The 27,865-nt window shown below is 38.7% G+C and overlaps 2 protein-coding genes across 4 annotated transcripts in view; one reads left to right on the forward strand and one right to left on the reverse strand.

Moving 5' to 3' along the window:
* ssbp3b (single stranded DNA binding protein 3b) overlaps positions 1-19,228 on the reverse strand; it is a 24,761-nt gene extending 5,533 nt beyond the window's left edge. The window contains exons 1-14 of one of the 2 annotated variants that reach the window (XM_014002908.1): positions 19,019-19,228; positions 18,255-18,327; positions 18,069-18,130; positions 17,894-17,978; positions 6,245-6,334; positions 5,144-5,218; positions 4,195-4,257; positions 3,015-3,078; positions 2,130-2,203; positions 1,881-1,945; positions 1,754-1,802; positions 1,484-1,519; positions 1,315-1,369; positions 1,145-1,209 (exon numbers count right to left, since the gene is read on the reverse strand). In XM_014002908.1, the coding sequence (XP_013858362.1) occupies positions 1,145-1,209; positions 1,315-1,369; positions 1,484-1,519; positions 1,754-1,802; positions 1,881-1,945; positions 2,130-2,203; positions 3,015-3,078; positions 4,195-4,257; positions 5,144-5,218; positions 6,245-6,334; positions 17,894-17,978; positions 18,069-18,130; positions 18,255-18,327; positions 19,019-19,074 (912 nt within the window). In that variant the 5' untranslated portion in view covers positions 19,075-19,228. The remainder of the gene's footprint in view (positions 1-1,144; positions 1,210-1,314; positions 1,370-1,483; positions 1,520-1,753; positions 1,803-1,880; positions 1,946-2,129; positions 2,204-3,014; positions 3,079-4,194; positions 4,258-5,143; positions 5,219-6,244; positions 6,335-17,893; positions 17,979-18,068; positions 18,131-18,254; positions 18,328-19,018) is intronic. The other variant, XM_014002909.1, reaches the window with a different exon arrangement.
* A 2,899-nt stretch (positions 19,229-22,127) lies between these two features.
* acot11b (acyl-CoA thioesterase 11b) overlaps positions 22,128-27,865 on the forward strand; it is an 18,948-nt gene continuing 13,210 nt past the window's right edge. The window contains exons 1-2 of one of the 2 annotated variants that reach the window (XM_014002911.1): positions 22,128-22,348; positions 25,361-25,554. In XM_014002911.1, the coding sequence (XP_013858365.1) occupies positions 25,365-25,554 (190 nt within the window). In that variant the 5' untranslated portion in view covers positions 22,128-22,348; positions 25,361-25,364. The remainder of the gene's footprint in view (positions 22,349-25,360; positions 25,555-27,865) is intronic. The other variant, XM_014002910.1, reaches the window with a different exon arrangement.

Genomic DNA, 27,865 nt, shown 5'->3' on the forward strand with positions numbered 1-27,865 from the left:
ACAAACATTTTAAATACTGCATTTCCTTAAAGAAAGCTGTGTTTAATGTGAATAAGTTTTCAGAAGCCCATTTTAAAAAACTGTGTTAACTCACACCTGGTATTAAACATTTTTAGTTCTATTTCTGCCAAAAACCTTTATATCTTTGTTGCAATCATTTTAGTTCAATACTGTAACAGCAGCCTGTAGTATCAAATAACTTGCAAGCAGATCCAGTATTCTTAGTGAGCTTTGCTTCAATTATTAATCTATTTTATGTGTTCCCAGATGAACAGTGCAGCACACAGCATGTGAGCTTCAGGAAGGCAAGAAACACTTGTGTTGGGTCTTTGAATTTTTTTTTTTTTTATTACATGCCACTCTCTTTAGGAATAAAAGAAAATTCCCAAAACAATTTCATTAGGCATGAAAACCACTAAATTTAATGATATTGCTCTTTAAAAAAGATTTTTTTTGTTTCTTTTTCTTACACATCAGCATAACGTGGCTCGTTCTGTTACAATGTGATCAGTTTTATACCATTAACCGTAAAAAAAAATACAAGAACTTATAATTTCAATGTTGCTGACATGGTTTTCAAACCATGATGAACTAAGTTTAGTGATTTTCTCTGCTTAACTCATTTTTAAACTACTGTATTAAYTTTTTCTTTCTCTGATTGTTTGTCCTTCGCTTTGAGCGACGTGTTCTACAGTAGGAGGGCAAATGGAGGAATTAACATGATTTATCCCCCACAACACAATACATCAGTTTATACCAGAAAATACTGAATAGTACGTRAGAAAAAGATCTATCAAAATTTACTCTCCAACTTTATAGATAARTTTTGTGGAAAACTTGTTTCACCTAAATACGGTAAATACAAAAGTTGCTGTGTGTTARTGACTGTTTGTTGTTTAATCCTGCAATCAGCTGAAGTCAACATTTCAGACAGCGAGTCACACCAAGGGAGATGCAATAAAACAGGTTTCCACAATGGCTAATAAGGGTTTAGCACATTAGCCAGCTGACAGTTTCAGCTCTAGTACAACCTCATTTAATGACACAAAGATGCATCAGCAGTGGGATAACATTTGCACCCCCCATCACTGCCTTTGCCCAAACAAAAACTCTTTGATACAAAAGTACAAGAAAAACAACTCACATTATTTCGGTTGCCAGGTCCAGTGTTGATCATTGTGTACAAGTTGTCACCAGAGTTGTTTGAGTCTGAATAAAAAAAAAGGAGGAAAAAATAACTAAATGCAGTTGAAGCCAAAAACAGAAAGAAAGAAAAGAGGAAGTCTGATATTTTTAGGTCAGGAAAGACCTAACCTGCAGGGCTGGGCATGATGGGAGTTCCTGGAGGACCGCCTCCCCCAGATGCCCCCTTTGAAGAAGCAAACAGAAGAAACAAGAAACATATTACAGCTTCGCACCCTACAGCTCATATCTCATTGTAAAATTTCTGCTGAACGTGCAACATTTCGCCATGCGTTCTCACCCCGTATGCACCCGGAGAGGGTGATGAGTAAGGCATCTGAAACCAAAGACAGAAACATTACAGACCAAGAGAGAGTGCAAACACCTCAAACTGTCATCATTTATCATCTGATCATCCTAATACCATTACAGCTGTCCAACCGTCTGTGGAAACCATGACACATAATACTACAATTACATCCCAGACTATAACTTCTACAGCTCAGAGGAAAGAGCTYAAAGTATTCAGAATCTACATTTCTCTGTGATTTGTGTATGGATTAGTACTTACAGGGTTGGCATTGTTGGGATTGGGCCATTGTCGACCTGTCCCTGGGCCCCTAAAGAGTACCAACTGTGGTTAGGTTTTGCATTTAGGCTGGATGTTCTGTGACAATATAAGCAAATGAAAAGCTTACATGTTCACTCCTGGCATACCAGGACCCATAGTGTTGTGTGGAGGCCTCATGCCACCACCAAAGTTCTAGAAAGGCAAAAAAAAATTATAATACCACAAGTTTGATTTTGATCAAACCACGAGGATGGCTGTTGATGACATCTACTTCATTTGGTTGCAACAAAACATTTCCAAACAGAAATTGCAAACAAAAATAAATAAATAAATAAATAAATAAATAAATAAATAACATATGCATCAGGGACCCTACCTGAGGGCCAGGCCCCATGGGCCCCATGCCTCTAGGGCCACTCATTCTCTGCATTGGACCAAGGTTAGGATGGCCTAAAGGGTTACAAACATTATGTAAATCAAGAAGCAAGAAAACAGTTGGATGTATGAGCTGCAATTGCAGAATCAGGGTTCCTACAGTTTAAGGCAAGTTAAATTTAAGACTTTTTGAAGCCAAATTAAATTAAATTTAAGACCAATTTCACAATAAACACAAAGGACAAAAAATAAATAAATAAAAACTGACAGAAACTCATGAATCACAGTATTTTTGGTTTAAGTATTCAAATATTCCTAATAAACCAATAGTTTTTAACCACATCTAACTGCTTTTTTTTTGTCAAATATAGCAAAAACATTCTTAACAGTCAGTTTTAAACTTAAATTAATTTCAGGAAATCCTCTAACAACCCAAAATTAGGAGTTTTAGGACCCACAGTGGGGTCTCAACCCCAATTCGCTGTAGATGAAACCTTAAAGTGCCTGTGGCATAAATTTTTGTAAGAAACGCGGATATATTTTTGGAAAGACAACATTATTAACATATTATGAAACAAATTTCATGATGCTCAGACGGACGGTTGTTGAGATATCTGCATATGATGCAACAGGAAGTGATGTCAAAGAGGAATGCCTGCATGTGAATGTTTAAAAAAATAAATAAATGTTACCAATTATTTTAATAGTTGAGATGAATTCCAATCATCCTATTTACACTGTGTTAACATTTTTAAGACTTCTACAAGATTGATTTAAGACATTTTAAGGCTAGTTAAGGTCTTATTTTTGGATCGATGAATTCAATGCCTTTTGTAACTTTTCTGGGATCTGCAGGAACCCTGAGAACGCGGTTAAAAGAAAGCACCTTGTGGTCGTGTCGGGTCCATGTTGGGCAGCATAGGATGAGGACCTGGTCCTCCGCCTGGTGGCTACAAGGAAAAAAAACCACCAAAAACATTTGTATAATAGCATTTTTAAATACAACCAATGTGTTGCAACWGTCCAGATCATCACTTTATACAGATAAGTCAATCAAAATAAAAGTCTTTCATTATAGTGCAGCAGATAAACTCATTTTTTCACTAAAGTGATGCTAGCACAAAATTTGGTACATTCTCCATAGGCCAATTTTTTTTAAATTACTGGGTGTCCACTCAAATTTTCAATATGGCCACCAGTCATGYTTTTACATAATGACTTGTYAAACAGAAGCAGAGTCCATTTGATTGGYGTTTTCCCAACCCATCAACACCCAGCACCCCCATTACAGAGAGTTGTGAACAACTCACCAAATGTGGCTGCAAGTCTGGTTGTCGTAGAAGATGCAAGTATAAAAGGCTTGGGCTTGCATGCACAGCTTTGTGCAGCTGTAACTGTGAGATGTAACTATCCTCTTAAATAAGTTATTTTTTGTTAACCATTTAATCGCTAAGCATCATAACTCATACTGATCCTCTTTTAGAGGATCAAAACATGCATCAAAATGTAGGCTTTATTCAACATTTCACATCTTTACCTTTCTTAGTTGCTGAGTTAACAAACAAAACTGTTTGATGGCAGCCATTTTGTACGCTGTTTGTTGAACTCTTATTTTGAGCTTATTTTTTCTCTTGATTTATTTTAAAAAAAACTCTACTACCCAGGAAGACTTTAATTTAACAAGAAATTATGTATTATTTTCCTTTGTTTATGCCCAAAGTCAGAAATCAGTACAACTGGCAGTCATCTTGAAATTCTGTATTGACGTCACCGAGACATTTTTAAGCGAGGGTTACAGTGAGGGTTTGTGCAAAATTTCATGCTTGCATCACAAACTAAAGTGTTTTTCTACTTAGCTGCTGCACTATTAGGATAAAACCCACTCCCAGCCCTCAGCATAAACAGACTGGTTCTGGACCAGTGAAAAATAATAATGTTGGCCACAGTTTCTTTGTTGAAAGTCAGATAGTTAGGTGTCAAAACATAAAACTGTTTCTAGAGGGTTACTATTTTTTGAGTTAGCTGAGAAACTATTAGTATGTTTTGAATGTTTCAGTGGACTCTACCTGGTTGGCCATCCTCATGGGGGGACCTCTTGGGCCTCCAGCAAAGCGAGGCGACATGAAGGGCTACAACGTAAACACAGAGGTTTCTTAAAATTTCAGAGACTTTGTGCACATTTCAGAGATTGACAAYAAGAAAATTTTCCAGGTTGTCTAGCGGACAATCTCTTGATGACCACCAAAATGTTTCATTGTCTGCAGCAACTTAAAAAAAAATCTAAAAAAATTACATTTAATAAGTATATTGCTATATACAAAATTTACTTTATACAAACGTAAGGGGTAAGTAGTATTGCTGTAATATTGTCAGTAGTCAACAGGTTTTTAACGTTCAAGTGTTTTTGCCTTTATATAACATTCTTAAATTTTAAATATTACAGCACAGGTGGTCCTTTGCAGCACAAAATAACTCAATAATTACCATTTAAATTGATACAATTTTAAAGATTTCAGAAAATTTAGTCATTCAATATCACTTAATTTCCATATTTGATCATTTATTGAATTACATTTGCCACATTAGTTACCTCACAGTCCAGTTTTAAATACAAACAGGCTTAGCACATAGATAAAGGCAACCAATTTATTTTGCAGTTTAGAATTGAAATATTTATAATAAACTGCAGACTTGAAGCAAACCATCAAAAAAAACAACAACCCAAGCAAGTTTATTCGATTCAAACAGCCTGTGCTCCCATGGTGCCCGGTGCCCTCTTTGCAAGTAAATGGTAGTATAGTCATATGTGCAAGTCGAACGTGTGTGTATGCTAATGATGTTAGTCCGAACACAAACATTTCATAGTATTCTATCTTCTTAGTGTGTAAACAGTGAAAGCAACAAAGGCATTAAAAGTTCAGAAAGAAGCCAAAGCATGAAGCATCAGAACCAACGTCTCAAAGTGACTGCAGACCAGGAAAAAAAGAACAAGAGAGACAGGTARGACAGCTTTACCTGACTGTGAGGTCCCATCATACTGTTAGGGGGAGGAGGCTGAGGGTGAGGAGAGCCCTGGGGACCAGGAGGACCCTACAGCGTCACAGAAAATGCCGAGGCAAGTGGGGGGCAGGGGGTACAGAAAAGAGACAGAGGGAAAGATGAGACAAAAAGAAGAAAAAAAAAAGAAAAGAGGGAGCAAGAAGAAGCAGGGAGAGATGCGGGGTTATTACAGGGCAGYGGAATAGTTGGAGAGCAAGAGCCAAAGTGCGGCGCCAAAACATACAAAAGCCTTTTTTTTCGTGTACACAACGGCAAAAAAGTGAAACTGAGCAGAGAAGAACAAGTAAATGACAGCCTTGAATGAGTGAGAAGAGACCGAGATGGAGAGGATGTGAGCTCTTACGCCTGTCAGTCAAAACATCAAGAAGCCTGCTGCATGCAGCATGTTATCAGTGCTAATTTCCTTGAATTAACAGCATCAATTAGGCTCTATGCAATTAGCTTTATAACAACACTAAACACTGGTACTGATGTTGCTGATCTGACAAAGTGAGGGGTCTAATTGAGCCGCCTCCTTCATTTTCGCTATGGATAGGATTGAGTGTGTGTGTGTGCTTATATGTAGACATCAAAATGACTTCTGGTATAAGAATGATGAAATAATGAGTCACAGAACTGCTTTGGCTTCCAGTTCATAATAAGAAAGAAAAAAAATGCCTGAATTTGTTGTGAATAATTTGCCCAAGTGGCAYAAGAGCGATGTCTTCTTTCCTAACAAGTTAGTTGCACACAGGTGCCTGCAGAGACTTTATCTTCATGGCGTATTGATTTTCAGTGGGTGCTGCACCTTTCGATTTCTCCATTAGGGGAAATGACTGGACCACGCCTGCCTGTTTACAGCGCAGGAGGGTGGAGGTCCAGGCTGTCAGAACATCTGTGATGTTTATGACTGGTTCACAAAGCACAGTGAAGCAGATGCACCCCGATTATCAGAAGCTGAGAAATATTATTTATTTTCTTTACAAATTTGATATCCGATTAGATTTTTACCAAGTGATGAAAGTTAAAATGGCAGGAAAACAAACAGCAGCAATATGAGTGTAGCGATGGACTTACTTGGAAAAATGCAGGTGGCATTGGTCCTCCTGGCATTCCCTCACCAGGAGGCATCCCTCCCATCACAGGGCTGGGGGCTGCTGCTGCACTCTAAGAAAAACAGTGAAAAAAGGAGCAATGTAACCARTTGGTTTTGCCCTTTACAAAATAACAACTAGAGCTGCACGATATATCGCTTGAGCATCGTCATTGCGATAAACATGTGCGCAATACTCACATTGCAGGTCCTGTGATGTAGAGGGCGAATTAAATCAACGTTTTATCTAGGGACTAAAAACGATAAGTCATTACACTAAATGGTCACGTGTTGCGACTTTTATTTTGACGAGTTGCTTCCAGAAGTGAGCGGCTTTGTGTCAAGAAAGGTAAAACTTCCTTTTTTTTTTTGTGAAAAGGAGGTAAAATAGGATTAGCATGAATGCTAATATTAAAAGGGTGATGGAATTAAGGGATGTCCCGATCCAGATTTTTTGGCTCCCAATACAATCAGATTTCTTTTAATGATTAGTCTTTCTGATACCGATCCGATACTGATCCGATACTGATAGCTTTATTTTTTATTTCTTTCCAAGTGACAAGGTTGGTAGTATTAAAGCGAGCCCTGCTGTTCCCACCACGAGAAACATCCAGTTTGCAGATTTTGCAAGATGCAGTTTCAGCATCATTGTTTTCCATTCACTGTGGACATGGTTGCATACTTGTGTGCGTCTTGACTTCTTAACGGCAGTTGTAAGGCATGATGATGCTGAAAACTGTCGCGAAAACTGGATCGGCCTGATCACATGACTAAATCCGATTCTACCAGATTTTCAAAAAAATGGCCATATCTGCCACCGATACTGAGTATCTGATCGGGACATCCCTAATGGAATCATCAACCAAGACAGACAGATGCAACARGTTCGGCAGTAAAATGCTATTCACGTTTGCACATGGTAAAAGGAAACGTGTACTCYGGTCCCAGCACAATCAAYCGTACCAAGAATAACTCAAATACTGAATAAAAACATACTTGTAACATGAATAAAMAGGTAGGATTGGTGCAGGTTCGTTGTCAACAAGATGGGAGCATAACTTAAAGTGTTATTTTAAGTCATCTGTTGAAAAATCCTGAATTTTTTTTTCTTAATACATATATATTGCAGGGTTAGAAAAAAAAAACATTTTTTCACATCTTGTGAACAAAACTTCATGTACAACCTGTTTAAGCAACATTTAACTAACTGACCTGTTGTCATCTTCAACATAAGCAAGATATTAATGGGGTCATTATTGAGGTCTGAACCCTGCTGATTAGGATCCATTACAATCAGATGTGTTAGAGGGATGCAGTACTGAGGCTGCAAAGTGCTGCTACACAGCAGGGGCAAGCTGGGCTTATTTCCTGCTCAAACCGCAGCCCTAATTCACTAATGTGCCATTTGCTTCGGTCACACGCTCCTAATTGACTGAGTTTTTCTTCCCTGCAGCTGAAGCAATCTGAGATGAGCTAATGTCTTCYTAGCTGTGGGGTTTATCTTCCAGAGAACGGCTACAGAAAAAGAGAAGTGCCCCCAAGTACAATTTGTTAATGCGTCGCTCACGAATGTTATGGTGTAGATAAAGGCGAACAAGCAATGATCACAAGAATGGATGTATCAGCATCTGCGTGCCGCTCAAATGCAGCGAAGTCCCACAGACATGGCTGGTCAATAGCCAACACTCTCCCTTTTATCGACTGCACCTCTCCTAATTATATCTGCTTGGGCTGTCACTGCAGGGCCACTGTGAAATACCTCAGAGGAGAGAGAAGTGAAGCCACAAGGAACAGTCACGTCTCATCATGCTCAGGACACAGGCAGCACAAGCACCGCTTTATTAAAAAGGTGGAGTCATAAAACGATGCAGAAAATTCAGCCAAAACTGAGAAATCATCATGCTTGGCTGCCTACATGTCTGTGGYGTTTCTGATGTGATGAGAGTGGAGACCTCATGCCAAAACCAAGGATGTTCAAGTAAGTCCAAAAAAGCATCACTTTATTCAAATGAAAAAAATTAACATGATGAGACATTTCCTGAACATACCTTCACCACTGAGGATGTGAAACAACAAATATACAAGAATGTAAAACTATGTAACATGTGAAAATATTACATCAATTTTTACAAAAAGTAATGAGACAACAAACACATTCAAACCAAACTTTTAGCTAAATAATAAAGCTTATTACCAAACAAGCGATTGTGTTCAAAAGCAATTTCTCCTCATTATGAATTTTACTAAGCTGATGACTTTCTGAGACATCCATTAAAAAAAACTTCTGTTCTAAAATACACGACKTGAAATCAAGTTAATGGATTTTGTGGGGAAAAATAAATTAATAATAAAAAAAGGAAAAAAATTAAGCCATGGTAAGTGTACAGTTTTTTATATTTATTTTACATTTGCACAGTATGATCTGAATTACTYGTTTATTTGTTAAATAACATCATCATTAATGCTATTACTAACCCAATAACATCCTCTTGGTTWAAATAATGCAAATCTATGGACAACAAAGCAATGGACCCCACCCCCCACAAATAAAATGTAGCCAACTTTTCAAGGGTGGAACTGCTCAGACTGGTCATTAGTAACCTGAAGGATGACGTTGGAACTACAATCCTGTCTYACATGTTTATTTACCTGAAGTGACCTTGCAGGTGTGCACACACAGTGGGAATTCCTGTCAATTTGTTTTTAAATGTAGCTTAAAAACTTACATTAATAAATCGACCCTGTTTTGTCTACCCTAAATAGTTCTTATTGAAACCTGCTCATCAGACAGAGCATCAATACTCATACACCACAATGACCCTTTAACACTTATTCTCTGCCGTTAGTGATTTTAACACTGATGTTTTATTTAGACAAGAGCTTTATTATTTTAATTTCCCAAAACTAAACAACATTTCAGTGAGAARGTGTGCATTGCCTGGCTTGACTCAGGAATTTTCCTCCAATGATCAATACAGCTCTCTTGCTTTCACAATGACAAAGTGTCTTAAAAACAAATTTAGTTTTTGCACCAATCACACTATAGACAAAAGGTAAAGGATGTTTACAATTGACACCAACRCAAACAGAAGAAATAATTWGCRAAAAGTATCAAATGATTTACAARAAAATTAAACAAATATATTTGTTGTAATCCTTAAACAGGTGATTTGGGTCAACTGAGAAATGTTACCATAAGTTTGAACCCCTTCTCATACCCCTACACTTTACAAAGACACACCTGGAGGTATGTAGGTGTGTCCTGATTCTTTGTGTGATGTCGGAGAAAGGACAAAGTCTGAAAAGTGTCTGGCTTTTTAATTTAAGATGTTTTAGCAGTAGGTTTCATGCAAAATGCTCCACTAACAAAAAATATTGATACACTGAAATATTGCGATATTTAATTTCCTGATACTGTATTGATTCTCTAAAGAGCTATCAATATTTAGCTGAGGCTTAAAATATAAAGTTTTGTGTCAGCGATTCATTCTTGTGTTGTATTTTAGCCTCCAACCYCTAATTGGCAGCAGTCAGTTAGCCATTTGGCTCCTCCAATCCTGAAGAGCCAGAGAGTATAATGCTAGCATCGTGAAGAAACTTTATCACTAAGTACCAAAAGTGAGTGGATTAGACACCCGCTTCCTTCAAGCCTGAGGTAGAGTTGCCAACTGTCCTGTTTTAGCCAGGATGTCACATATTTTAGGCCAAATTGAAGTCTCTCGACTGCAGTCAGCCGTCACAGTACAGCAGTAGATAGGCATTTGTCTAGCACCCTGAGCTGAAGGGGGCCCCCGAGGGATAGTACTGAAGAGGCTAAATATAACAACCATAAGAAAACTGAGGATATTGAGATGACCGTCATACTRGTGCTACCCCATTAAGGTGTGCCGTGAAAGTAACACAAACTGTAGCAGCTTCATTTGATCCATTTACTGAACTTTTGCACAAGATGTAGGCTATTATAAATCTAAAAGCTAACACAGATATATAATCAAACTATTTAATGGCACATTTGGCCTAACCATTGAAAACATGGATGAAATAATAAATATGAAACATAAAAAGACATAAAAGATACTGAGATTTTTACATTTTAATTTTTAGAGAAAAAAATGCCTATTTATAATTGAAATATATCGCCTCGCTTACAGTAACGCAAGATATCGTATTGTGACCCGTGTCATGATATGCATCATATCACCAAATTCTTGCCAATACGCAGCCCTCGTTAATATAACATTGTTCTTTCAAAAGTTTGTATAATATTTGGGTCAATGTTTTTTATGTCTACCAGTGTTGTGTTGGAAAAAAGCACCCTTGTCATGTAAGTTGCTGTGACACAATGTCAAGTGTGATAAAACTGCTGTGGGTTGGATCAACAAATACGTCTGCCTTCAAGTCAGCTTAGGATTTTCACGTTTGAATGATGCAGATTATTAAGAACACTAAACAAGTCTTTAAGAACATTAACACTTATTCCAATAGTATAAAACAGTTTTATGTCAATACTTCTGGCATTGTTTAGAGTATATATTCCCACTGCTGGCCTTTGCAAAAGTTCTTTAGTTCTTCTAGTCAAACATCACTTAACTCAACACTAAAATATGTATCTCTATATGTACAAGACAATATGGTGTGTCTCCCTGAAACAGTTTTCCCTCCAACAAGTCAATATTTTGTTAGTGAACGTGTCGGTTTCATGTTTTCATTGTTCATCATAAATATCTGCAAATTTCTACATTGCATGAGATTCTAGCAGAATATACAAGCTTTTTTTGGTTTGGATGAACTAAGCTTATACTGTGTTTAGAACCATACTGTGACATGACTGCACCAGGCAATTAGCTAAAGGGGTGGTGGGGCATCTAATCAACGCCCTGTTCAGTTTGATGGCTCCCTCTTTCAGCTGACACCTCAGGACGCCCTGCCGATCTTCGGTCTGCCGAGAGTTTACTTTTTTACTCTATGTACATTTTGTAAACTTCCATAAACTATGTTAGCGGCAGAGGGGGTGACKGCAAATATTTTAAGAAGCCAGAAACAAAGAATAAATTACACTGGCTTAGAAAGAGGAGGTGGGTATAGCGATTGTACAGCTGCAGTAGCTGTGCTTGTGTTTCAGGTCTCAGTCTGTACATAACTTTTTTACCTCCACAAATTTCGTAAGCGTCCTAAGTGGTGGAGGGGGTGACTGCAATCATTTTATGAAGCCAGAGGAAGACAAATAAAGAATAAATTGAACCGACTTGTACACTGCCTGGCCAAAAGATAGTCGCCATCAACAAAAAATGTCACATATTTCGTTGGACCACCTTTAGCTTTGACTGTGGCACACATTCACTGTGGCATTGTTTTGATAAGCTTCTGCAATGTCAAGATTTATTTCCACTCAGTGTTGTGTTAATTTTTCACCAAGATCTTGCGTTGATGATGGTGGAGTCTGACCTTCTCCAGCACATCCCAAATATTCTCAATGGAGCTAAGGTCTGGACTCTGTGGAGCCAATCCATAAGGGAAAATGATGACTCATGCTCCCTGAACCACCCTTTCACAGTTCGAACCGATGAATCCTGGCATTGTCATCTTGGACTATGCCTGTGCCATCAGGGAAGAAACAATCCATTGATGGAATAACCTGGTCATTCAGACCTCATACTTTGAGCACATACTGTTGCTGAACCTAGACCTGACTAACTACAGCAACCCCAGATCGTATCACTTAGTTAAATCCAGGTGGACACTTTTTTTTTGGCCAGGTAGTGTATAAAGGAGGTGGGCAGCTATTTTACTTAGGTCTCAGTCTGTCCATAATTTGGTCCCTATTCCCTAAATTCTGTAAGTTTCTTAAGCGGTGTAGGGGCTGACCACAATTATTTTATTAAGAAAGAAGAAGACACCAGCTTAGATAGAAGAGGTGGGTGGCAATTGTACAGCTGCAGTAGTTGCTGCTGTTTTCAGAATCTCCAGTCCTGGTTTGTTCCCTTTTTTTCACCTGTGTAAATTTTGTAAACTTCGTTGGGGGGTAAGGTATCTAGCTTCAAGTGTCATTTCCCTCCTCCAAAATCTTAACTAAAAGCCTGGACTGCACTGTGATAAATGTAATTAATGATCAAATAGGAAGGATAAATTACGATTGATTTTGTGCGTTTTGTTTATCTAGTTTGCGTATAATATCACTAATTTCCACACAGAACAAATTAACTTAAAATAAGCCTTTTATCCAGACTGACGGGGGGAGAACCACTGCTTTACAGGCTCTCTGGTAGCGGAAAAGGGCAGATGTCTTAGCCTTGCCTGAGGCTATGGGTCTCATGTCTGGGGCTTTTACTACATCTACCCTGGGGAACTTCAACAAGGCAAACTACCCTCCCCCAGCCATGATTCAGCACATGTACGTGTGCTCTTAAAAAGGATCACAAGCAATCTCAGCCAACAAAAACTTGGATCACTGTAGGAGGTTACAAAAGGGCAGAGTGGCAGTAGATTTAGTTGCAAAAAACAAGGGGGGGGGATGTGGGCAAGATGGACAGGCAGGAGGAAGAATAAAAGAAAAGAGCGTGAGGATGACCAATCGGCTGGATTGGTAAAAAGCACTAGCACAAAGAGAGACAAGCAGATGTACTAAAATAACATTTTAAAAGTGGATGGAGAAATGATGTAGGTGTTATGTGTCGAAGACCACCCAGCTGCTGAATCATAAGCTAGTTTGCTTATAACAGCTTTAAATATCCACTGAAACCACAGCTCAAACAAAACAAGCACGTATGTTTAACTTGTAAATGTTTAACCATCAATCAACATCATAAAAACCGGACAGAATCCTGGCTGGATGTTCCCTTTCTTCCCCTCCAGACTCTTCAAGCAGGTCCCCTCCACTTCTCGTCATCTCCCTCTTCATCGTTCTCACAACCCCCTTCCCCTGTTTTATTCCCCCAGTTCCTCTGCTGTGTAGGACACTGGGCATATGCCACAATGCCACTCCCTTTTTCTTTTTCTCCAATCTGCCCTTAGCTCCGTGACAGCCATCAATCAGCCGCTGCTCCATGGCGACGGAGCCCTCGGGGAGCGCTCGACAGGCCCAGTGTGAATACGCCGGGGCTTTACGAGCAGCGCTCACCTCCCCCCACACCTAGACAAAGGCAAAGGTCCAAGGACTAGTACTGTCCACACACACACACACATTTGACTGACCCCTAATAATCACAAAGAAAGACACAATCAGACACAAAATGACACGGGGAGTTTTTACTATAGAAACTCAACACCACAGCGTCACACACACACACACACACACTGATGTTTTATCTCCTTTATTTGTCTAATGTTTTCCTTGGTAAGAAAACTGTCTCGTGCCAAACCAATTGTGTAAGAGATTGTATTGTTAACAATATGAGATAAAGCATATCTAGGTTTAAAACATTACGAATAATTACATAACATAAGTATAAATTAGCACTGCACAATATTTGGCATATTCATCAACATTTCTATATGACTGGCCACAATATCTCTAATTTATGGATTCAAAATGCACATTTCTCTAGCCTCATGGGGACTTTGCACTGGCTTCCATTTATTTTTCTGTCCCAGGGGTGTCAAACTCCAGTCCTCGAGGGCCGCTATCCTGCATGTTTTAGAGCAGGGGTCCCCAAACTTTTTCCTGTAAGGGCCACATAACTTTTCCCTTCTCTGGTGGGGGGCTGGAGTCAGTTTGTAACGGAAAAAGTGTGACTATTGCAGGAGTGCCTAAATGTAAAAATTTATTGTTTTCCAGAAAGCACAATCAAATAACCCRCTCTGGGTTCTTCACAGTATGTATTCTGCTGAGCTAACAGTCCACTTTTTAGCTTTGAGAGTTTGTTTGCTCGCATTTGGCCTTGCAAGCTATCCTACTTGTCTTTGTGACGGGATTCATAGTGTCACCGCAGATTGTATTCTTTGAATACCGCCACCGCCTCTTGACAGATGAACAAAAAATAATCGTTTGTCAACTGCAGCTTAAATACCCTGCATTCTGAATCAATTTTTTTCTTACCTAATCTTTTCGCCATTATTCCATTCTCTCTTTGAGAGAACCAGGTTTAGGATTTTTTTTCTGGGGGTTGCCAGATAGGGGCACAGACCGCAGAAGGGTGGAACAGAATGTCACGTTATATGCGTGTATGTATGAAATAGTTACTAACTAATAATAGTTAATAATGAAAATACTTCATAACTAAGGAACATTTTATTGCAAAAGTCCAACTTTATAATCAAATATAAATACACATATATGAAAAAAAACCTAAATGCTCTCTGGTATTGTTCTGGGGYCCAGACCAAATGGGGAGGCGGGCCGTAGTTTGGGGACCACTGTTTTAGAGGTTTTCCTGCTCCAAAACACCTGATTTTGATCGCAGGGTGATTAACAGGCTTCTGTCCAATTTGAAGAGTTAATTCAATCACTGAATCAGGTGTGTTGGAGCTGGAAAACCTCTAAAACATGCAGGATAATGGACCTTGAGGACTGGAGTTTGACACTTACCCTAAACCTAACCACCTCAGTACATACTAGGGTTGGCAATATTGGCAAAAAAAATTAATCACGATTAATTGTGCTATTCAGCCGATAACGATTAATTTGACGATTAATCCCCTGGAGTCCCTGGACACCTTTATGTCCTACTAGTCACATGATCAGTTTAGTGGGAAAGATTTGCTCTTTGTAAATATCTGTTCCAAACTGTGTCAAAATTAAAGACTTCAGGATGTACATCAAATTTTAAATAAATAAATTACGGAACGTTTTTTACGTTCATCATATTTGAAGCAGAGAGGAGCACCGAGCGGTCAATCCGCCTGGTGGCATTAATCGTATTAATCSTCAAGTGCCAAAAAATAATCGATTAATGTTTTTCTGACGATTAATTGCACARGATACGATTATGCCCAACCCTAGTACATACCTATCCCTAAACCCATAAACATCATCCAAACCTGTGGAGACCAGGCTTTGGTCCCCATAAGGAGCACTGGGTCCCCACAAGATGTTGAGTGTCTGAAAAATGGTCCCCATGATGTAACAAATATGGGTCCACGCACGCATTTGTACTTAGCAAAAAATAATAACAATAATAAGGACCTTTGTGTTTGGTAGATGATTTATTTGTTGTAACAATGCTTCTTGGTAATAAATCATATACGGGGCACCTGATTGGCAGCACTTGGGGATACCAGAAGCTCAAAACAAGTGTCAATAGAAACAGCTGAATAACCTGTTTGACAGAGAAGATTTGGCAATTTCTTCATGTGTGCAACCTGCATACTCAGCCCTACTGTTCACCCCACAAATGCATGTTCCTTACAAATGTGGCACCATTTAAAAGGAAAATTATCAGGCTTTCCAACGGTATWCAAATTTACTTACTTTTTGTGCTACGTTTATATAAATAACTCCCCCGCCAATTCTCCTAGGGTTGGGGGGTATAGAGTGTATTGTGAGCAGCATGCTGACAGGACATATGGGTTTATCACAATTGACAACCATTGCAATGTTCAACAACATCACATTTACATTTCTCTYCAGTGCCATAAATATATGATGTCTGAAACCAACGTTTTTTTTGCTCAGTATTTTTCTCACAACACGCCTAAATAAACTGCCAAACGTAATCAGTTGTCATGAAGACGGTGAAATTCAGAAGCTGTCAAATAAAATATCTCCCTTCCCCCCTGTAGAGGGCTTGCCTTGGAATAATGAGGAATGTGCTTATTAAAAGGGCACAGTCAAACTGTAGTCTCCCTCCCGAATCCTAGGTCACCTGGCAGATCTAGAGGCCTGTTGCCCTGACAACCCTATCTGCCAAGAGCAGGACCAACATCTGTGTTTTAACCCGCTACTGCCCGATATGCCACTGACCTACCAACAAACTCAGTTCTGCATTAAACATCCTACAAAATGTTTACCTGCACATGTATCTCCTGTGCTGATAAAGCAAAACCATATTATTTGTCGTGTTTTTTTTTTARATGAGCTATTCGTTTGCCTAATCTTTCGAGATGAAAAAAAAAATTAAAATAGAGGCCGCTGACAAACAGCTCACACATTTTGTGATCTGCTTAGGAGTCTTTTTTTGTTTTCTGAGTGCTGACTCAAAGCAGGAAACAGCGCAGCCAATGAGAATGCCTCCATCTTAAATATAGCATAATTATCAAGATGCAATACATCCACATCATGCAAATATGCAAGCACTACCATAACAGGAGCAATGCACAACCAAATGAGACACACACATTGTTCATTTTAAAAGTCAGCATGTATGCCTGTTTCTATGGCTATACCCTTTGAAACCCATTAGGATTATGATACTGATGGTTGTACATTTCAGTGTGTACTTGAGGTCTTTATCCACAAAAGGAAGAGAAAAAAATCAAACTGAGGTTGAAAATTTTAAGATTATGTAGAAAACTACATTTCCCCCTTCGTGTTCATATTGAAGACAGGGATCTTGGCGTGGGTGGGGGGTGATGATACTCGACAGGTCTCACTCAGGAAATGCTGACATCAGCTTCATTTTCCCAGAAGCCTACAAAGGCTCATCGTTTGGGGGAATCATTCGATCAACACCCCGACAGATTTTAAAAGTATTCGAAATGGCTTCGGTTGTTAAATGCAGACTTACAGACTACATTTGGACTTGTGATATAAATAAATGAGCATACACTAGAGCTACACGGTATTGGAAAAAAAAATAAAGTGTGATTTTTCTCTAACTTTCTTGTAGGTATTGTGATATGAAAAAWATACAGGAATATTCATTACTTGAATTGGGTTTTAAGTTCTTCTGCAATCTTGTTGACAATGAACCTGAACCTTTCTTACCTTTTTTGTTAATGTGACAAGTACAGTATGTTATTTTTCTGTATTTGAAGGTTATTGTTTTATTTTAATTGTTTGCTTTCATTCTGCTGGGACTTGAGTACGTTTCCTTCTATCATGTACAAATGTGAATTGCATTTTWCTACCTAACATGTTGCCTCTGTGTTTATCTTATCTTCTGTTCCCACCACCCATTAACATTACCATTCATGCTAACCATATTTGACCTCTTTTSCTCCAGTTCTCTGTAAACTTTCAAATCTTCCTCATTTTTGTCAAGATCCTCGTCTTCCTCCACAGCTCGAGAATTCTCCGACACTTTTCCGAAAAACGTTGCTACTATTGTCCCAGACGTTTCACAACAAAATGAAAGTTTTAGCTTTTGCAACACAAAGCCACCCACTTCCAGAAGCAACTTGTCAAAATAAAAGCCCTAACACACAACTATTTAGTGCAATGACTTATGGTTTAGTCCCAACATAACACATTGATTTAATTTTCCTCCTTCATCGCAGGATCTGCATTGTGACTATTGCACACTTACATTGTGAGGATGATGTTTAATGACATATCATGCAACTCTAGCATACACAATTTAAAAAAGGGAGAAATAAAATGTCTTAAAATGTGGAAAATTTTGCTGGAGTGTTGTGAGACTGAGATAACAATCCCTCCACCCTCCTCACAGTTCCTAAAAAATTCCAACCTGAGCTGACGCCATGTTGTTTACATTACTTTGGCTCGTAAAGGAAAAAGGCAGCTAAGCAAAACTCACATAATCATGGAAGGCTTTCGCTTCACTGGAGTGGTCACATGTCTCTCTCCTCTCTGGTGCGGCACAATACAAGTCCCAGAAAACACTGTGGAGACAAGAGAGGTCATGAAGAAAACAAACACACACACATATAACCCTTAGGCGCTACGTTACAATACAGCCAGATGAAACTCACCACCACCAGGAATGTAGGAATCCAGGGGGTTCTCCGAGTGTTATGTTTTTCTCCCATCGGATCTACAAATAAAAGGGATTTCAAGAATTTTTAATTTTCTTTTGAGAAGGAACATGCCATATAAAATGAAGTGTTAAAAATAGGACATGATAATATGGTTGAACTTTTACCCCAAATTCCACATACCTCTGATAAAAAGGTCTGAGCAGACTTCTGTGCACCTATGTGTAACAAATACTCATATACGTATAGAGCCAACCTGTGTGGAAATAAAGATGGAAATTATAATTATTATATAAAGATTTTTTTAAACCAAATTAATGGTGAAACATTAATTCTTCCTGTAGGGGAACAGTGAGTGACTGGAGTCTGCTGCAGGCCCTGTGAGTGTGTGTGTGTATGTGAACAATGGCTGCCAAAAATTAATGGGGACTGAAAAACAAGGCAAGCCTGTTGAAGATTTACTACATTGATCATGTTTAGAAGCTACAAAATAAGAGACATTTAACGCCCTGGCGAGGCACATAAACCACGACCAGCCTGTTGTGTGTTAGCTTTTACAGGGTCCTGGTAGCACTGATGAAGCTAAGGGCAATAAAACCAGAGACAGAGAGAGCGCAACAGAGAAAACAATGCGCCGAAGCGCCGCGATGTTATTGTTTTCTCCCCTTTTCCGTGCTCTCGGTTTGAAATACCGCGAAAATGTCTGACAAGCGTCGCTTAAAAACAGCCCCAGACTGTGCCGAAAACTGGTCGCGGAGAWGTAAAAACACAGCAAAATGAGGGGGGGAAAGCAGCAGCTCAGAAGAAGGAATGGCGAGCAGACAAGGCGGTTCATTCAATTCCATTCTCGGTAGGAGGAAATCGCCTCTCGCTAGCCTCCCCAGCGAACAACAGAYAGCAACTTACGTGGTGGAAAAATACAGAATAATAAACGTTTTTCTGCTTACTTTTCTCGTGCTTGGCTGTCCGACGGCACCGGGGTGCCTTTGCCTTTAGGGAACATTGTTTTGTGTGGGAGAACGCCCGCCTTCTCTTTCTTTTTTGGTTATTTCATCTGTCAGACCATCGCGGCCGCGACCCTCCTCAATCCYACGACTCAACCGAGCCTGGTCTGGGGAAAGAGGCGGGGCCTATGTGAGTGACGGCCCCGACCGCCAATCAGAACGCAAGGATCGAGTCGGGGTCCACCTCTTTGTGTTTTCTGTTTACAGTTCTGACGTCGGTAACTTCAATACCAATGAGTTTAATTTAAGGTACAAATTCACGGTTCCAATACTATTTGTTGACTTTTTAATTGCAAGTAAACGAATGCTTTTGTGTGTTCCAAATCTATTTGTGAAATGGAAACCGGTGTGTCATATATGGTTTAATGGATGATCATGACAAAATAAACAATGTCTTTATGCAATAAAACAAGATTTAAAAAACAGCATGGCTTCAGAAAGAAAACAACCTTCTTGATATTTGATCCTCTGTCACTCACTGTTTTTAACACTGATTAAAGCAAATTTAAGAACTGGTTTAACATTGTAAATGGTGACTGCAATATCCTACAGTCAAGGAGGGGGAAAAAAAGCTAATAATGTAACAACCTTTAATCAGTAGACAGATCAAAATGCAGCAGCTAGAGTGCCTGACTCATCTGGAGGACACCAAGACAAAACATTTTAAATAAATATATCCCTTTATCATATCAAGACATTGRCAACAACAGTTTCACACTAACAATCCCTGTGCTAAAAGTCACACAGTCGTAGCTGTCCTCTTCTAGGGGCTCTGCACTACATCTACTAAAATCCAAGTTTGAAGCAAGAATGAGAGAAGACTTTGGTTAAATGATTTTACCACCACAACAACTGGTCTTTTCAGTTTCTGAAGCCTTAGCAGTCAGTGTTATGAAAAAATACTATGATGCAACACCACACTGGTAAACAATGCCTCTGCACTCCATCTTGTTTTAAAACATGTTGCTGGCATCCAATTAGAAATGCATGATGGCTTGTTGTTTGTTTGGTTTCCACTGGCTACAGGGTAATTTTCAAAATGAATTAATTTGTATGGATGCCGACTCAGCACTCACACAACTGTCCTCTTGTTTTTGACTTTTACATAGCCAACTTTTTGTGCAATCCATCTACTTCGGCATAAATTGTGGTATTTTAGCCATTTATGTGTCAAAACAGTCAGCTCAATTAYGAGATGGCTTTTTACGGAGCCCCCAAGGAGACATTGGGACATTTCTCTTGTGTTACTTCACAATACTTTTGTGTTCCATCACAATACTTTTGCATTCCCATGCAATTCTTTTGTGTTGTCATGCAATACGCTTGCATTACCACATAATACTTTTTGCGTTACCTTTCAAAACGTTTGTGTTCCCATGGGATACTATTTGCTTTTTTCATGACATGTTTATATTCCCTCAATACTATTTGGGGTGCCTCATACTTTTGTGTTCTCTTGCAATGCTTTTGCATTATATCGTAATATGATTGTGTACCCTTGCAAATTTTTTGTGTTACCTCTCAATAATTTACATTTTCTCACAAAACTTTTTGCATTACCTCAAAGTACTTTTGCGTTCTCACACAATAGTTTTGCTTACCTTGCAATCTGTTTGCATTCCCTCGTAATAATTTTTGATTATCTCAAATTACTTTTGCATTAGAGTACTTTTGCTTTCCCACACGATATTTTTGAATTACCTTACATACTTTTGCCTTCTAGTGTGATATTTTTTGCTTTCCCTTGCAATACTTATGCGTAGGTTCACAATTTTGCGTTGCATCACCTAGTGCTGGGCGGTATACCGTTTTGTACCAAATGCCGGTTTTTCTTTTTGTTATGATATGAATTTTTTGAATACCGGACATTCCGGTTTAAATAACGGAACGTTTCGTCGCGGCCGCCAGTGAACTGTTGTTTCCCAGGGGACATTTTTCCTTGCTGCACCGCTATGTGCGTTAGCATGCTAATGTTTGGAGCAGCTAGTTGTAGCCGCGGGTGGCGATTCCACTGCTTATATTGACTGATGTTTAAAAAAACATCCTGTTTTCGACGTCGCTGAATGTAGTAAACACTTCTTCAGTGACGTGCACAGTTAGATTTAACGCGGTTAGTTAATATGGAGACGTTATGCTGATGGAGACTTAATGTGGTTCTATTGTGAAAAGCCTGCGGGAAGTAGTTCGTAGCGGAGTTAGAATTGACTGGTGTGCAAGGTGAGTCATGCTGATAAGCTTTAATAAATAACATAAAACAATAAACCCGATCATAATCTTTTCTTAACCCTCCTCCTTTATGACTGGACCAAAATGCATGACTACTGTCTCCAACCACCAGTCAGAGAAGAACAGACAGAGGAGGYAAACAGCGACACAGACAGAGGTACAGTAAAAGAAAAAAAGTCAATAAGCAGGGTTTGTACATTTTATTATCAGCTGAGCTGTGATGAAAAGAAAAATACCGTCAAATATCGTGAAACCGGTGAAAATGTTGAAAATACAGCGATATAAAATTTTGATCATATCGCCCAGCTCTATCACCTCACAATACATTTGTATTTCCTCACAATATTTTGGCATTACCTCAAAGCTGTGTCTTCTTGCAATACTTTTGCCTTATACCTCGCAGTGTTTGAGTTCCCTCTCAATATTTTTTGCTTTGGTTTAAAATARTTTTGTGTTARCTTGCAAAACATTTGCTTTCCCARRCAAAGTTTTGCAGAATTGCTAAGCCAGACAAATCCTTGCACTGTTTTTTATARACATATATCCCACAAAATAAGCAAAATAAGGAAAACTAATGTCTCCTTCGGGGCTCCGTATTTTGCTGATTTAAACTTGTTAAATCACATTGTTATTTCTCTTGTTTAAATCTATTCCACATACAGTCTTATAGTTAATAAAACTTATAAGTTGCTATTATTCAATAAAAATTATTCATATGTGGCGGTGTAATAKAAGTGAATACAATGTTTTGTTTACACTTTTAATTGGTGCTTCTTCGTGAGAGCTAACTCCAGTTCCACCTTAAAAACCGGACACTGTTGTCGCCGCGTAAGGAGGAGGAGGAGGGCGTGTCTTCCTCCCTCCGGTGGACCTCAGTGAACTTAGTAGTAAAGCAGCTGTGAAGGTACTCAGTTTCTGTGTTATTGAACCAGCAGCTCAGAGAGACACATGGCTCGGATATCGCCCAGCCGGGTTTTAAAGCGCTGAAGCCGCCGCCCCTCCAGCTCCAACAGGACCAGCTTCACCCGGAAACTTTAACTGGAGTGTGTGAGCCATTTTGTGTTGTTGTTTTTCTACTTAATTCGATGTTGTGTTTGTTGCACGGTACACTACTCTTAAYCGTGTTTAGGTGTTTTAGATATTTAAGGTGACAGTTGTTTCCCTGTGATTCTCTGAAAGTTCTTGGACCTCCAGGACCTGAGTGGTCCTACATACCCGGCCTGCACCCTTCTGTTGCCCCCAGTTTATCAGCAGGTCTTGAAATAGTTAGCTCAGCTCCACTAAAGCAGACATGCCTCAGCAAGCATGCATTTAAAACAAYCCTGTGCATAAAACTTACTGAACAAGGTTCTTGTTACATAACAGGGCATTTCACACGGTTGATGCAAAACAAAAATGTTGAGAAAATCCTCCTTCAAACCAGATTATTTGAGGATTATTTTAAGCTCGGTGTGCTTTCCCCAGGTCTGAGAGAGTAAAACTTGAACTTGGTTAGGTATGTGAAAAAAAACAACTGGATGCAGCTAATGCCAAGTAACTAATACAAACTGTGTTAAAATTGATTGAGAAATGAGGAAGTTATGCAATTTTAATGGAATAAAAAGAAAACTTTGATGGGCTTTAAAACCTTGAGTTGACAGATTTTTATGAAACTTTCTCAGATTGTAAAAAACAGTTAATATTAAAATATATTTTACCGTTTTAAAGAATATGTGTCTGTTGTGACTTTTGATCGCTGATTTTCAGAAAAATGTTTAAATCGTCTGTGCCAAATTTGAGGATTGTCACATATCCAGGGGCGGAGCCAGGGGGTGGCCACCATAGAAAATCTTTGGCCACCCCAACCGCCTCTTTAAACAATAAAGAAGGGGAAAAAACGATAAAGGATTCATTTTTAACTCTTAAACATTTCAGAAATATATAGATCATAGATCATATATAAACCATAGTTATGTTCAAATTTATACTGATGCATCAAAAAAACACAACAAGTAAAATAGGAATAGCAATAATAATACCAGAATTTKATATAAAACAAGCTAAACGAATCACAAATGGACTGTCAGTATACACCGGGGAAATGTCAGCAATATTATTAGCAGTACAGTGGGTAGAGGAGGTAAGACCATTAAAGAGTAACTTACCCCAAAATTAACTTTTTTTTTAGCTGATAAACTGTCTAGAATGTATCTAAAATGTTATATAGTACTGTTTCTGTGCTAATTTTGATGTTTTTGTGCGTATTTGTCCAAATCTGTAATATTTGGTCTAAAAACGTGTTTTTGCTCATATGGGTGGAGCAGTGGTACTGCAGGCTAATTTGCATATTGTTTAACGGCTCTCCATGGTGACGTGTCTTCTCCACGGTTTCGTCACAGCGGCTGTGTTCTGGTATAAAAGCCTCTCTCTAAGACACGCCCCTGCAGCAGTCAGAGGGTGGAACAGTTAGCAAGCTTAGCATGATCGTCTGTTGACCTTCAGCCTCGGGTGGGGAGAGCTGACTGCTGCGCTGCTCCCCCCCCCCCACACACACACCAGCAGTACTCCCTGCACAGCGGGAGGGGAGGAGGGAAAAAAAGGCAGAAACACAGCGGTGCAGCTGCAGCCCTAATGGACCAAACTTCAGTCAAACAAGACCCAACAGTTTTATTCCTGATTTAAACTAGTGATCTTGTGAGCAGCTGCAGCTGTATGCTTTTATTTTTTTATGTCAGGCTGTCACAGAGCTCTCCACTCCTCTGTCCGAGGCTGGTATGGTGTGAGGCGGACAGCTCTCTCATCCTGGCCACACCTCCGCTCTCTAACCCCCCCCCTTCCACCCACTTTGATGCATTTTTCAAATTTCGCCTTGGGGCYGAGTTATCTTTTCACAGGGGGGTAAGATACAACATAAGATATAACATTAATCTGTTCAGATTCAAGTTCAGCACTCATAAGTTTACAGAACAGCCACTCAGAAAGCAGACCGGACACATTATTAGAAATACAGCAAACATTATTCAGAATACAGATGATGGGTTTAGAAATAACATTCATATGGGTACCAGCACACACTGGGGTGGAGGGAAATGAGGCAGCAGACAGGGCAGCAAAAAGGACAACAACAGGACAAATCAACTTCACAACCAATATAAGTAAATCTGAGGCAAAAAGTTTGGTTAAATTAAAAATCAAAGAAAAGTGGCAGAAAGAATGGAACGATGAAAAAAAGGAAGATGGTTTTATAAGATCCAAAGGAAAGTGGGAGAAATGAGAGTAACTAGGAGAAACAGAAAGGAAGAGAGATTATTAACTAGATTAAGATTGGGACACACTGGACTTAATAGTACACTCTTTATAATAAAAAACATGAAAGTGGAAACTGTCAGCATTGTGGAATACTAGAAACAATAGAACACATAATATTAATATGTAAAAGATATGAGAGGCAGAGAAGAGACATGATGGAAGAATTCAGAACAATTAAAGAAACATTCAATATATCAAATTTATTACAGAAAGGTTCAGGAATTAACATTTTAATTAGGTTATTCAAGAAAACAAAGTTAACAGACTATGATTATTTATTTGTTTGTTTGTTTGTTAAGTAAGTAAGGAAAAGAATGTAACAAATACAAGTTAAAAAGAGGCATAGTAATAATCAGTAAAGATAATATAGTATTTTGACCCACACTCCATTCTAGTAGGTGGTGGTAATGCACACCACAAGTTGTTTGCCAACTGCATATAAAAATATGAAGAAGAAAAAGAAGAAGAACTGCCACTTTAAGCTATTTCTGCACGCAGAATGTTCATTTCAGCTGCACTGCTGAAAATGGTAATAATGTAATTCTACATGTTGATCAGACATCAGTAACCTGCCATGTAGAAAAATAAAAAACACTGGGTCACCTTTTTGAATATTATCAGGCTGCTCCACTTCATATGGTGCATCTGAAAGATAACTATTTAAAAATGTAGCATTCGGTAATAGCCTTTTTAAAACAAAAACATCAAATATTTAATTTGTCTCCCCGTCGCACTGAGTCTACATGTCTCTGCATTTTCCTGTCTTTCTAGAATCATGACGTCCGAGAAGCTTGCAAACCTGACTTTGCACCCCCAGTTAATCCAGGGTGGTTGTGAGGAAGTGCACAGAAACCCCACCGAAGTGCAGATGAGTCAGATCGTGCTGCCCTGCCATGCCAATCACTGCGGGGAGCTGAGTGTTGGGCAGCTGCTGAAGTGGATGGACTCCACAGCCTGTTTATCCGGTGGGGAAGTATTCAGAAATCCTTGAATGGTTACAGATGAGATGTTAAAGAGGAAATTTTCATTCCCTAGAAAGCTCACAATTCGAAAGCAACCTAGAATATTCTCATTGTTAGTTTTAAGTCCAATGTGTGATCTCTGTATTTCACTTTAATGTGTTTAAATGCAACAACCTGATAAAGCTACTGCTATAAAAAACATAAAATAACAGAAAAAACCGCAAAATGAGAGAAATAAAATGCAAAAGGGGCACATAGAGAAATTTGATAACTCAAGTTTTGAACAATTTTTAATGCAGAATAAAAACCAAACACAAATTATTATTATTATTATTACTATTTTATGGGTCATCTGCTAGTTAAACTTAGAGGTGTGGTTACTCATGTGTTTACCTAATTAATAAAGTTTGACTTTATTTTTTGGTTTTGTGTTTGACCTTAAATCAGGGCTGTTTAACTAAACTGGCCACAGTTACACAACGCCAACAGCTCAGGGGCTGGACATCCAGGTGTGGGGGAGCAATTTGGGGACGTTGCCCAATAATGAGAGAGGAAACACTGCATTATGTGAAAGAACAAGTGCTATCTTTTACCTTTTTCAATTTGGTTATTATGCTGCATTAAATCATAATTTAAAACAATTAAAATTGTTTTAAAATCTATTTTAATACTAAATGATGTAAAAACATTTTTTATTGAACTCATTTGCAGGCCAGACAAAAGTCACACGCGGGCCACATCTGGCCTCTTGAAGGTTTTTCTCACCTTCGTATTTAATTTATTTTTTTGATCCTGTGTTGATTTTATTTCTGAGCATGTTGTGTTTATAAAAGATGCTGCACAGATATTTTGACTTGTCACAAAACCAGAAGAAATGATAATGTGTAAAACAGATGCTGAAGATACAGTCACCTCCAAAAACACTTTTACATGCAAAATCCCCACATACAGTTACAAAAACAACCAAAGAAACTGTATTGACATGCAATTAAAGAGTTGTCTTTTGCAATTTGTTCGTTTCTTTGGTATTTATCTCTTTTGGTGTTTGGCTTTATTTGTTCTATTTCTGGTTTTGGTTCATTGCTGTCACAAGTTGTAAATTCAGTTATTTATCTGCACTTATCAAAACTAAGTGCACTTTGGCTAATATAATATACTATTTAAAATTTGATCAAGATACAGTATGTGTATTTTTAATGTGTTTATAAATATCTCTGARCTTGTAATGAGCATTACTGATGTAAAGTTCAGTACATTTATATAACATGTTATATACTGATCTGCTGTACCAAAGACTCCAAAGAGTTCAGACATTACATGTCTAAGGAAGAGACCCCCAGCAACTGGGCCAAGGACCAGTACCAGCCCATGGATCACCCCCCACATTTGTGGGAATTTGTCTGGCCCAGTTCTGGCCCCCACAAGGCATTAGCACAGCCCAGATACAGCAAAGAGTGATGGCCCTTTGGTGGCCCAGATGTGGTTTGCCAGAGGTGGTCCATGCATGGGCCAGCTCCTCATAAACAAAAGCACAACTAAGTCAGTTGTGGCATTCTATCACATAAACAGTTCCATCATTGTCAGACCTGACCCACATCTGGTTAACAAGCCACTCACCATGACAGCAGTCAGCCAGCAGGGCCAGGTTGACACCAGACCTGACCCACATCAGTCTGCAATGTGGGTTTATCTCTGGGCTCCACAGAAATAATAAAAAGCTTTTCTTTAAAACATTTAAACCAGGACTATTTAACTAAATTGCTCAGAGGGCCACAGTTACTGAAAGCCAACATCTCAGGGGGGCGGACATCCAACATTTAAATAAATACAGTCTATATCTAATTTCTTTTGAGTTTAAATCTAATTTAAAATAAATTAGGCTTAAACTAAACAGAAAACTATATTTTTGTGATTGTAAATAAATTTTTATATTAAATGGAGACATTGGCAGGTAGACTGAATGTATAGCACTGTCAAAGATCATCTATACAGCAGGACTGCCACTCTGACTGAAATATATTTGTCATTCAAGTTGGGGAAAAAAAATATATACAAACAGTACACACACATATTAGGGGTGCAACGATACAGAAAATTCACGGTTCGGTTCGATACTTTAGTCTCAAGGTTCGATAACTTTTCAATACAAAAAACAGAAATTTCCATGCCCCTTTTAACCTGTAATTTATTTAAATTATAAATGAACATTTGTTTAACATCAAAAGTACAGTTTTTAAATTAAATGTTGCTGAAACAGCAAGTTTCTCAATGGATCTGCGCTAAAAAATGCAGCCTAGGTGGAGCAGTCGAACAC

The sequence above is a fragment of the Austrofundulus limnaeus genome, unplaced genomic scaffold (genome assembly GCF_001266775.1).
Source record: "Austrofundulus limnaeus strain Quisiro unplaced genomic scaffold, Austrofundulus_limnaeus-1.0 Scaffold15, whole genome shotgun sequence".
Taxonomy (NCBI): domain Eukaryota; kingdom Metazoa; phylum Chordata; class Actinopteri; order Cyprinodontiformes; family Rivulidae; genus Austrofundulus; species Austrofundulus limnaeus.